This window comes from Carcharhinus amblyrhynchos, chromosome 25, assembly GCF_965287045.1.
Source record: "Carcharhinus amblyrhynchos chromosome 25, sCarAmb.v2.hapA, whole genome shotgun sequence".
NCBI lineage: Eukaryota > Metazoa > Chordata > Chondrichthyes > Carcharhiniformes > Carcharhinidae > Carcharhinus > Carcharhinus amblyrhynchos.
The window spans coordinates 38,325,261-38,337,827 of NC_137348.1; the positions used below are offsets into that span (position 1 = coordinate 38,325,261).

At 45.5% G+C, this 12,567-nt stretch overlaps 1 protein-coding gene across 2 annotated transcripts in view; it reads right to left on the minus strand.

The window, feature by feature from the left end:
- abca2 (ATP-binding cassette, sub-family A (ABC1), member 2) overlaps nucleotides 1–12,567 on the minus strand; it is a 508,234-nt gene that overhangs the window by 37,386 nt on the left and 458,281 nt on the right. For both annotated transcript variants that reach the window (XM_080212375.1, XM_080212373.1), the window contains exons 37-39: nucleotides 7,395–7,542; nucleotides 6,285–6,408; nucleotides 1,625–1,757 (exon numbers count right to left, since the gene is read on the minus strand). In XM_080212375.1, the coding sequence (XP_080068501.1) occupies nucleotides 1,625–1,757; nucleotides 6,285–6,408; nucleotides 7,395–7,542 (405 nt within the window). The remainder of the gene's footprint in view (nucleotides 1–1,624; nucleotides 1,758–6,284; nucleotides 6,409–7,394; nucleotides 7,543–12,567) is intronic.

Consider the following 12,567-nt stretch of genomic DNA (forward strand, 5'->3'; position numbering starts at 1 on the left):
TTGAAAGATCTCTTCATGGTGAAAAATATGGTGTTATTTCCAAAGCTCACACCTCTAGGACTGAGTATCAGCTTCAACACTCTTCTCTGCATCACTACCAGAATCTGATCACCCCTTTTCTCTGGTTTATTTCTTTACTTGTGGGACATGGCCTTTGCTGACTGGCCAGCATTTATTGCCCATCCCTAGTTGCCCTTGAGGAGGTGGTGGTAAGTTGCCTTCTTGAAACACTGCAGTACATGTTTTGTGGACATTGATCCACAATGTCATTAGGGAGGGAATTCCAGGATTTTGACTGGGTGACAGTGAAGAAATGGAGATTTATTTTCAAGTCAGGATGGTGAGTGGCTTGCACGTGGTGGTGTTCCCATGTATCTGTACTTTCAGATGGAAGTGGTCGTGGGTTTGGAAGATGCTGTCTAAGGATCTTTGGTGAACTACTGCGCTGTTGTTACTGAGGATTGGTGGCGGAGGGAGTAGATATTTGTGGATGTGGTGCCAATCAAGAGGGCTGCTTTGTCCTGGATGGTGTCAAGCTTCTTGAGTGTTGTTGGAGCTGCACCCATCCAGGTAAGTGGGGAGTATTCCATTGCACTCCTGATTTGTACCTTGTAGATGGTGGATCGGCTTTGGGGAGTCAGGAGGTGAACTACTTATCACGGTATTTTGAGCCTTTGACCTGCTCTTGAACCCACAATGTTTATGTGGTGAGTCCAGTTCAGTTTCTGGTCAATATTAACCCCAAGGATGTTACCAAGTATATTTTAATGATAACTTAAGAACATAAGAACTAGGATCAGAAGTAGGCCATCTGACCCCTCGAGTCTGCTCCACCATTCAATAAGATCATGGCTGATCTTTTCATGGACTCAGCTCCACTTACCCACCCGCTCACCATAACTCTTAATTCCTTTACTGTTCAAAAATTTAAAAACATTCAACGAGGTAGCCTCAACTGCTTCACTAGGCAGGGAATTCCACAGATTCACACCCTTTGGGTGAAGAAGTTCCCCCTCAACTCAGTCCTAAATCTGGTCCCCCTTATTTTGAAGCTATGACCCCTAGTTCTGGTTTCCCGCCACTGGAAAAAACCTCCCTGCTTCTATCTTATCTATTCCCTTCATAATCTTACGTATTTCTGTAAGATCTCCCTCCATTCTTCTATATTCTAAATAGTCCCAGTCTACTCAATCTCTCCTCATAAGCCAACACTCTCGACTCCGGAATCAGTCTGGTGAATCTCCTCTGCACCTCCTCCAGCGCCAGTATAACATCTCTCAAGTAAGGAGACCAAAACTGTACACAGTGCTCCAGGAGTGGCCTCACCAGCATCTTATACAGCTGCAGCATAATCTCCCTATTTTTAAACTCCATCCCTCTGGCAACGATGTGGCTAGAAAAATATTTCCCAAGTTCCAAAGTGGAGGCCGGGGGTAGAGAACATATTCGGCAATTGATGTGCTTAATCTGATTGCCCATAAGTCACGGGTGTAACTTGCGCACTTCTCTGACAAATACACAAAATCCTGCAGAACTTTGATGGTTCTTCCTTCAAGTTGCAACTCTAGATGGTACACAAAAGTGCAGGTGACGTCTGCCCCCTTTGGTGGTCTAACATACTCACTGCGGTTTTCTGAAGAAGTTGTACTGGCACATGATAGTGATGAAGAATCCCACAAACCCTTCTATCGTCATGGCAACTAGGCCTCGTGTCACAATGTCCCATTCAAAAGGGGACTTCATCTTGCCAAACTGACCTGCAGGGAGAAATAATGCACACACAAACTAAATCCAGAGCATTTTATGGAAGGCACAGGCTACACTATTCATTTTTAAATGGCAACAAATGATGTTGGAAATGAAAACACACGAGGAGAAGTCCTGAACTATTCATGCTTACTCCCAATCCTGTGTCTGAGAGCATGGCACTGTGCCCACGTGTTGACCAGGTGAAGAACAATAACACGGGTGAGGGCATTTTTTTTTATTGATTAATGGGATGTGGAGGCCACTGGCTAGGCCACTATTTATTGTCCATCTCTAGTTGCCCTTTGAGGAGGTGGCTGTGAGCTGCCTCACCACCACTGTGTGGAACTCAACCTCAGCATGAAGCGGAGCTTTCAGGAGGAGAAGATAGAAATGACTGTGATTCCCTCTCATTAAGCCACGGAGATAGCTGTGTATGTCACTGACTAGTTGAAATGGACAAGAATGTAACTCTTACTGGCTGTGGCTTTCTCATCTGAGTGTCATCTTGATTGGTCGATCTTTTTTTCTTGAACGGATCAAGTTGGTCACTGGAATCTGGTTTGGCTGATTATTGGTTTCTTTTTTGGTTGGGTGCGGGTTAGGTGGATTGGCCATGCTAAATTACTCTTTAGTGTGAGGGGGAATAGCAGGGTAAAGTACTTGGGGTACGGGGATAGGGCCTGGGTGGGATTGTTGTCAGTGCAGGCTTGATGGGTCGAATGGCCTCTTTCTGCAATGTAGGGATTGCATTTGTTCCATATCGAAATCTATCACTTAACTCAAAGATTTCTGAATCAAACAACTGAGAGCTCTACGCAATTGGAGTGTCCCGCAATGGAACACAGACAGGCTCTCTATAGCGACACACCCCATTACACAGCACCAAGTTGCAGTTTGGCGAAGGTCAAGGGTTAAATGTGCACCGAATTACTGCTGCAGCTTAATCAGCTGAAACAACACAGCTGACTACACACCTTTTCACCTGATCCTTTGGGCTAGGTTTCGTGCCAAGTGTCCTAAATATCATGGCATCACTGAGCTCTATTCTTGCAGATTCCAAATGGCCAATGAACCACCATGTGGCAACAGAGTCTAGGGCAGTCACTCTGGGGAGGTGTGTGTGTGTGTGTGTGTGTGTGTGTGTGTGTATGTATAGGGTGGGTCACTGCGGGATGCATGGCTGGCTGGTATGTGAAAAAGCCAATCAGGCTGACAGCACAGATCACAGCAGGGTCGAGTCTATAAGTGAAGACACAATCAGCCTTCTTGTTCTCTTATTTCCTTGTTTTCTTTACTCAGTTCATGAACTCTCTCCCTGAATGTGAAATTGCAACAGAAAGGATGATGTGATAGAGTGAAAAGTATCGTAGAGGCTGTCAGACCGCGAGTGTGGTAACAATACATCATACACAATCTTAAACCTGATTAGACATTGTTGTTTAATACAATTCTCTTGCTGTCAAATCTTCCCATTTATACTGCGGAGGAGATTTGCTCTGAAGGGGTAACTGTGTATGCTAACACCAAAAAATGCTCAATTGTCCCAGCCATGAACAGGAGTTTTAAAAGTTTATTTAATACTGTCACAAGTAGGCTTACATTAACGCTGCAATGAAGTTACTGTGGAAATCCCCAAGCTGCCACACTTCAGCACCTGTTCGGGTAACACTGAGGGAGAATTTAGCACGGCCAATGCATCTAACCAGCACGTCTTTGTGGGAGGAAACCAGAGCACCCGGAGGAAACCCATACAGACACGGGGAGAACATGCAAACTCCGCACAGACACTGACCTGAGCCAGGAATTGACCTGGGTCCCTGGCTTTATGAGTCCACAGCGCTGACCACTGTGCCACTGTTCAACCTGAGGAGTTGAACAGAACTGTGGATGCAATGGCCTCACATATGTGCAATTATTAAAAATATTGTCAATCCAGGCTGGAACCTTTTCATGGATAATCCTTCTCAAGCCAGGAATGTCAAGTAAACAGCTGGGCTGAATTCTAGCCAGACGTAAGATGGTAGACATTTTAATTTTCTGTATTTAGCCTCTTAAACTGAGCAGAAGTCCCCCACAGGTGGGTTTGCAAATAGGTGAATGTGGGGGTGCTTATAAAGTTCTGGGAGTTCTTTTCCCATATCCTATATGTCCCCCACTCCCTCCCTTCCGCCCCACACTGACATTATTGCAATTTAACAGGTAGTGGGTGAAGCATCAGGCTGCCCACCTGCTCTGGCACCAATGGAAGCTCTTAAGTGCCAGTTCTCACCTGATTGTAACTTTATGGCTGGATGGAGAAGATTGGTGACAGTTGGGAAGCCTAACAGATAGACTCACTTGGAGTTGGGAAAGGGAGGGTGCCCTTCCACAGACCCCCTTTCCAAACAGAGCCCCCACTCCGAGGTCTGCTGTTCACTATCCTGCCACCCGCCCCCCCACCCCAGCACTGCTCCTCCCTCCCTGCCTTTGCACCCCAGTCCCCTCTTCTAAACAGCCACTTCGGCATTTTCTGTTCATATATCTAAGAATGCATATTCTGATGTTGCTATGGCATCCAAAGATCAGAGGCACTGAACAGGGACCCTTGTCCCAAGTTCACAGAATCCCTAAAGTACAGAAGGAGGCCATTTGGCCCATCGAGTCTGCACCAATCACAAGCTCACCCAGGCCCTATCCCCATAGCCCCATGCATTTACCCTATCTAGTCCTCCTAACACTAAGGGGCAATTTAACATGGCCAATCCAGCTAATCTGCACATCTTTCGACTATGGGAGGAAACTGGAGCACCCGGAGGAAACCCATGCAGACATGGGGAGAACATGCAAATTCCACACAGCTGGGAATTGAATCTGGATCCCTGGTGCTGTGAGGCAGCAATGCTAACCACTTGTTAACCTTGTGCCAGCATGCTGAGCCTCAGTGATCCCAAGGTACCCTTGTTGCTATGTTTAATTTGCAGTAGGTTTGTCACTGAACGGGACCTTCTAAAGAAAGTTATAACCCAATTTCTGTGCAGCATGATTGCTCTGATGAAGTATTTTCTTCCAAGTGCACACGACTTTGTTTATCTGTTACCGCACCTTAAAGCTCTTTTCACCTAACCATTATTCAGTCCAAACCCTGGCCGGGGTTTATGCTGCAGTTAGTCCTGGGCGTTACGAAAGAGCAGGGACAAAGCAAGATCCCAAATACAAGTGGTCACATCACCTGATAGAGACAACAGGAGACTGCTAGCATTTTGTTTCACCAAAGGTTAGCGCCTCAGGAAAGGAACAGCATAAAATTGGCAATCTTTTTTTAAAGCCCCCTCAGACAGGAGAATTGAGCACATGTTGGTAAAAAGTTTTCACAAATGCTTTTTGTTTAAATATATCAACTTGCATACAGCAGTCACTTCCATCAGTTGAAACAGTCAGTATGATTCACTTGTCCCCAATTCCCTCTGCTTCCCTTTCTCGCAGTCACGGCATCGCAGCCTTTAGGAATTCTCTCCCTCACCTGCACCACCCTGCCTTCAAAAGCCTTGTAAGGAACTGCCACTCTCACATTCCCTCAGGCCCCCTTTCTCCACTCCTATATCCACCCAAAATTTCCTGTTCTATACCCACCCCCCTCACCTCAACACACAACAGAATGTCCTCTCCTGCTCAGTGCGCACTTTCACTCCCATTTTAAGGATTCTGATGCTACTGAGGTATTTTACAAACATCAGTTTTGTTCTAATGCCACACAGGGGCTAAGCACTGCGTTTATTTTGTCAATTCCCTTTTCTATAGAGCAAAAGCTCATTGGAACCCATAAGAAATCCTCCAGGATCAGTGAGTACATCAACTGATTCTCATTGACATCAACGGGATGAATGCTTTCCTGCATCTTGCCACCATATTCATCCCACGGTCCATTAACAATTGCAGATGGCTCTAGAACAGAGGCCTGTAAATGGCAATATTGGACACAAATGCACATTATTGCCAAATGCTTACCTTTCCAGTCCAGAGAATCCACAAAGAGCAAAGAAAATTATAGCACAGGAACATGCCCTTCAGCCCTCCAAGCCTGCACTGACCATGCTGCCCATCTGAACTAAAAATCCCTACCCTTCTGGGGACCATGTCTCTCTACTCCCATTCTATTCATGTATTTTTCAAGATGCCCCATAGAATCCGTAAAGTTTCTACAGTGCAGAATGAGGCCATTTGGCCCATCGAGCCTGCACCGACAATGATCCCACGCAGGCCCTATCCCTCTAACTCCACATACTTAACTGCTAATCCCCCTGAAACTAATGAACAATCTAGCACGGGCGACCAACTTAACTCACACATCTTTGGACTGTGGGAGGAAACCGGAGCACCCGGAAAAAACCCACGCAGACACAAGGAGAACATGCAAACTCCACACAGTCAGTGACCCAAGCCAGGAATCAAACCCGGGATCCCTGGGGCTGTGAGACAGCAGTGCTAACCACTGTGCCACCTGGCACCACCCCCATTTGTTGATCAACTAATATTCCTGGGAACATATGTGTGTTTACCTATTTTTGCGTAGTATTCATTGATGTACTCATTATATGCCATTTCCATCAGTCCGTGGCCCAGGTTATAATTTGGGAAAATGAGGAAACAGGATTTCAGGTAGCCATTCACAGCTTTCAGATCCTGGGAAGATAAGTATAAACAGTAAGTGCCACTGAAAATGTATCCAACTCTTATCAATCCAAAATAAATGCATAGATCTTTGTTACATCTTCATTGCTCGAAAACAGAAAGAAGGCTTCACTTAGTGTAGAGTTTAAAAATATACACTCAACAATATTAAATTTTACATCTTAATGGAGACTCAGCATTGTGTGATCACCATGGGCAATGTGTCTCTGACATTCATTTTTGTGGACTGGTGAATCAATACTTGGCCCATTTGCGTGCCAACCTACATCCCTACACCCACAGTAAAGCACATCAAGTTTTTAAGCTTATTTATTAGTGTTACAAGTAGGCTTACATTAACACTGCAATGATGTTACTGTGAAAATCCCTTAGTCACCACACTCTGGTGCCTGCTCAGGTACACTGAGGGAGAGTTTAGCATGGCCAACGCACCTAACCAGCACGTTTTTCAGACTGGCAGAGTGCAGCGACGCAGCAGGGTTGTGTCCAGGGCCTGGAATATTACATGTTGCATGTTACATAACATTGTCCAAAAATGTGTGGGTTAGATGGATTGGCCATGCTAAATTGCCCCTTAATGTCCCAAGATGTGCAGGTTAGATGGATTAGCCATGGTAAATGTGTGCATTTACAGGGATAGGGAGGGGGAAAGAGCCTGGTAAGATACTCTTCAGACACTCAGTGCAGACTCAATGGGCAAAATGGCCTTGTAAGGAACTGCCACTCCTATATCCACCCAAAATTTCCTGTTCTATACCCACCCCCCTCACCTCAACACACAACAAAATGTCCTCTCCTGCTCAGTGTAAGGATTCTATGATTCTCTGAATGAGCCGAGAAATAAATTGCACAGTGTAGTTACCAACCACCTGGCTTTTGTGGTCTGACTTGTTTATTGTAGAAAACGTGTCTGAAGGAGAACTGAAGGAGCAGAAGAAGAAAGCCGTATGAGAGGTTCACACTGCTTGAGTACCCACCTTATCATGTTCAAATAGTTGAAGCAGGAACGTGGCCACCGTCGCTGTGATACCAATGAAGAGGTTGATGACAATCAGGAAAACATAGGCTGTACTGGGAACCTCGAACCAGAAGGAAGCTGGGTACATGATTGGAGTGATTGACCAACTGTGGAGGAAGCAGGCAATAGTAAAGGTCAGTGTTCACATCCCGACTTTCCCAATCCGTGCTCCTCCCCCTTTTCTCATTATCTCATCATGCTACGCACCAAGAAGGTCAGGAGGGGAGAGCAGCTCTTTGCTGATGACACACCAAGTGCAATAAAAGAGACCACCCTCTTTTCCTGAATGGAAACTTCTTGATCCAACTCTACAACTTCCCAATAGCCAGGATGATATATTGGGTGTTCACTAGATGGGGAATTGCAGTTACGAATACGTTATTAAACTCACATCTTAGCACACTGTGGTACATTGCATCATCAGTACCAGTACTCCGTACCATCAGAGAGGGCATGTAGGTTAAGAGTTTTCAAACACTTTAAATTACATTAGCTTTTGGAAGTTATTGTTCTCTTGCGATAATCCATTAGGTGGCACTGAGACGGTGTTGGTTAGAGTGGAAGTAAAGCCCAATGGGAGGGTTGATTTTCTTCCAGACCTAAGAACACAGTTCTTCAGGAAGCTGTACAGTCATTAAGTGAATCGGGGATTACAGGCTGGATTCGGGCACCTAGGAAAGGGCAGTTGCTTGATCAGACAGCTTAGACTGCAACCTGAGGAGAGGGGAGCGCAATGTTATTTTATCTGGAGTTACCCTGGAGACTTTACTGTGGTGAAGCTGCCAACTAACCAAACACTAATCGGCAGATAATGTGTCACAAGGCAAATATATAATTAAAAACAAATTCATATAACAGGAATCAAATCAATACCAACATCTCTAAATCTGCTTTTTATATTGTCGCTATTTTCAAATCTCTTGGTGCTCATCATTCTTCACTATACATCTATATGTTTGCTAATTTAACATGAATGATCTACTTGTGCTCACTTTAAGATTTTATCATTTTCCTGATGTTTCTTATTAAGGTGAATCAAATATAAAAGTAATGTTATCAAACTAAATGTGGTGTTGTTGGTTCAACATGAGTGAAGCAACCAGGGGTCAGAAGTGGCAGTGTGACACTTCAGGAACAGATTTTTTTTAAAATTCATTCATGGGACATGGGCTTCACTGGCTGGCCCATCCCTAGTTGGCCAAAGGTAGTTGAGGGTCATAGAAACTGGAAGCAGAAGTAGGCCATTTGGCCCTTCCAGGGTTGCTCTGCCATTCATTGTGATCATGGCTGATAATCAAATTCAATATCCTGATCTCCCCTTCCTCCCATATCCCTTAATCCCTTTAGCCCCAAGAGCTATAGCTAATTTCTTCTTGAAATCAGATAATGTTTTAGCTTCAACTACTTTCTGTGGTGGTGGATTCCACACATTCGCCATCCTCCGGGTGAAGAAATTTCTCTTCACCTCAGATCTAAAAGGTAGATCTTATCTTCAAACTATGACCCCTAGTTCTGGATTCCCCCACCACTGGGAGCATTCTTTCTGAATCTACTCTGTCTAACCTTGTTAGAATTTTAAGTGTTTATATGAGGTCCCCTTTCACTCTTTTAAACTTCAGTGAACATAATCCTAAATCAATCACGTTGCTGTGACTCTGGAGTCACGAGTAGGCTTATGGAAATCTAGACTTATGAAGTTTCATGTCCAATCAAAGTCTGACTCCAGTTTTTGAAGTTTGATACAAGGAGTCAAAGTGAAAAGTAGATGGCACAGAAATTGTGCCCTTGCTACTATACAAAATACATTAGAATCACTAAATCTACTGTTCTTATGAAGCAGGCTATCTAAAATATGCTAATCTTTGTTTATATTGTTTTGAATGTGAGCAATTTGGAAGTATTAGTGTACAGAATCACTACAGTGCAGAAGGAGGCCATTTGGCCCATCGGGTCTGCAACGACAACAATCCTACCCAGGCCCTATCCCCACAAACCCCATGTGTTTATCCTGCTAATCCCCCTGACACTAAGGGGCAATTTAGCATTGCCAATCAACCTAACCTGCACATCTTTGGACTGTAAAAGGAAACCAAAGCACCTGAAGGAAACTCCCGCAGGCACATGCAACTCCACACAGACAGATACCCGAAGCCGAAATTGAACCTCGGTCCCTGGCACTGTGAGGCAGCAGTGCTAACCCCGGTGCCGCCCGTTATTAGGGTGTTGTTTGTCAGTATCCGACCTAAATAAGGATGCATCAAACTCATGCGCCAAATCACAGAACAGAATCATAGAATCGTACAGTGCAGAAGGAGGCCATTCAGCCCATCAAGCCTGCACCAACAACAACCCCACGCATTTACCCTGCTCATCCCCCAGCACTAAGGGGCAATTTAGCATGGCCAATCCACCTAACCTGCACATCTTTTGGAGTGTAAACCCATGCACACACTTGGAGAATGTGCAAACTCCACATCTGTGGCTGGAATTAAACTCGGGTCCCTGGTGCTGCGAGGCAGCAGTGCTAATCACTGTGCCACCCCAGATCTTCAAGAGCACTGAGCTAAGATTCAATCAAAGCTTTGTGCCTCAAACTTAATGCTTATCACTGGATGCTTCACAGTTGGATATGGTTATTTTGGACGACTGAACTGCTTTCACTGAACCATGGTCACATTTTTTCCTGGTTACTATATTTAGCGTTCAGTAACTCCAGCTATTAAACCAACCATGCATTATCTTGGATTTTGTGGACGGCAGGGTTTCCTTTACCGCCAGCTGAAGGGTCGGAGGGGAACACACTGCCCAACTCCCTACTCTTTTCCATTGCTCTGTGACTTGCATCCCTCAGGAAATGTCCTATTACCTTTTGGTAGTTATCACTGAAGCTGTTTCCATCACTCTTTCACTGAGGTTAGCACTGCTGCCTCACAGCGCCAGGGACCCGGGTTCGACTTGGGTCTTGGGTGACTGTTCACGTGGAGTTTGTACATTCTCCATGTCTGCGTGGGTTTTCTCCAGTTGCTCCGGTTTCCTCCCAAGCTCCAAAGATGTGCGGGTTAGGTGGATTGGCCATGCTAAATTGCCCCTTCGTGTCAGGGGGACTAGCTAGGGTAAATGCATAGGGTTACGGGAATAGAGCCTGGATGGGGTTGGTATGGACTCGATGGGCCGAATGGCTTCCTTCTGCACCGTAGGATTCTATGATTGCCCTGGCAGCCACTTCAGCCTGAAAACCCCACCAACAGGGAACGTGAAAATCAGGCCATCGTTTTTTTTTTAAGCCCACGCTCCTTTTTACGTAGCCGGATCTCTGTTTGCCAGGAAAGGGCTTGTTTCTATTTCTTTTAAACACAAACCACCACACCCAACTGAACTCTAATTACTCATTCTACTTCAGAAATAAAAATGGTTTTGATAGCATTTACTTTTGGAGTTAATCATCAAATCTAAACAAAACTGAAAGGAGTTTTAAAGGCTATTTTTGAGTGATTACATTTCTTTAATAACCTTTAAAGAACTGTTCCTGTCAACAATGACAAGGGTGGTTGGATTGGAACCATCTGCTCTCCACATCCAACTGGGCTGTAAATTCATTCATGAAAATTTCTTCTGTTCAGTGTTTTCAACGTAGGAAATCTTTAAAAAAAATGTACGCAAGTGACTGGGCAACACGGAGACACAGTGGTTAGCACTGCTGCCTCACAGCGCCAGAGACCTGGGTTCAATTCTGGCCTTGGATGACTGCCTCTGTGGAGTCTGCACTTCCTCCCCATGTCTGCATGGGTTTCCTCTGGGTGCTTCAGATTCCTCCCACACTCCAAAGATGTGCAGGTTAGGTGTATTGATCATGTCCCTTAAATTGCCCCTCAGTGCGTCAAAATGTGTAAGTTAGGGGCATTTGCAGGCTACATACATGGGGTTATGGAGATAAGGAGAGGGGTGTCTGTGTGGGGTCTGTGTGGGGTTGCTCCGGGTGCTTAGGTTTCCTCGCACATTTCAATGGTGTGCACGTTAGGCCACGCTCAACTGCCGCTTAGTGTCAGGGGAATTAGCAGGGTAAATACGTGGGGTTACAGGGGAATGCCCTGGTTGGGATGGTGGTCAGTGCAGGCTCGATGGGCCGAATAGGCTCCTACTGCACCACATGAATTCTATGTTGATTTCTGTGATCTCTTCTAGATCTTTCCACAGTGAGACATGGTGGAAGGGCACTGCAGTCTTCTCCAGCTTCCACATAGAGACAATTTGCGGAGATGACACTGTATGTGATTAGGAACTCTGGCCAACCAGAGCTCATCATTTGCTGCACTGGCTGAGGTTGACTAACTCTATACAGAATGGGAACCAATCCCAGCACCTTGTGCCCTGCACTGATTAGAGCTTTCCCACTGGGAATATCAAGAGCCCTTCTGAAATCCAAGCCAGGGTTGCTGACCAAGAACATGAGGCTGGTCAACACTGTGGCACAGTGGTTAGCACTGCTGCTTTACAGCTCCAGGGACCTGGGTCCGATTCGCGGCTCGGGTCACTGTCTGCGTGGAGTTTGCACATTCTCCTCGTGTCTGCGTGGGTTTCCTCCCACAGTCCAGAGATATGCAGGTAGATTGATTGGCCAGGCTAAAATTGCCGCTTAGTGTCCTGAGACACGTAGGTTAGAGGGATTAGTGGGTAAATATGGGGGTGGGACCTGGGTGGGATTGTGGATGGTGCAGACTCAACGGGCCAAGTAGCCTCTTCCAGCACAGTAGGGTATCAGTCTATCTATCTAAATCTGGCAGTAAAACGATTACAGGACTTGTGACATTATGGACATCACTTTTGAGTGAGGATTGCATTCAGATAAATGGTTTTTTTTCACTTTAGCTTCTGGATTTAATTTATAGAACATAGAACACTGCAGCACAAACAGGCCCTTCAGCCCACAAGTTGCGCCGATCGTATCCCTACTACCAGGCCTATCTATAACCCTCAATCTCATTAAATCCCATGTACTCATCCAGAAGTCTCTTAAAAGACCCCAACGAGTTCAGCTCCACCACCACTGACGGCAGCCTATTCCACGCACTCACCACCCTCTGAGTGAAAAACTTACCCCTGACATCTCCTCTGTACCTACTCCCCAGCACCTT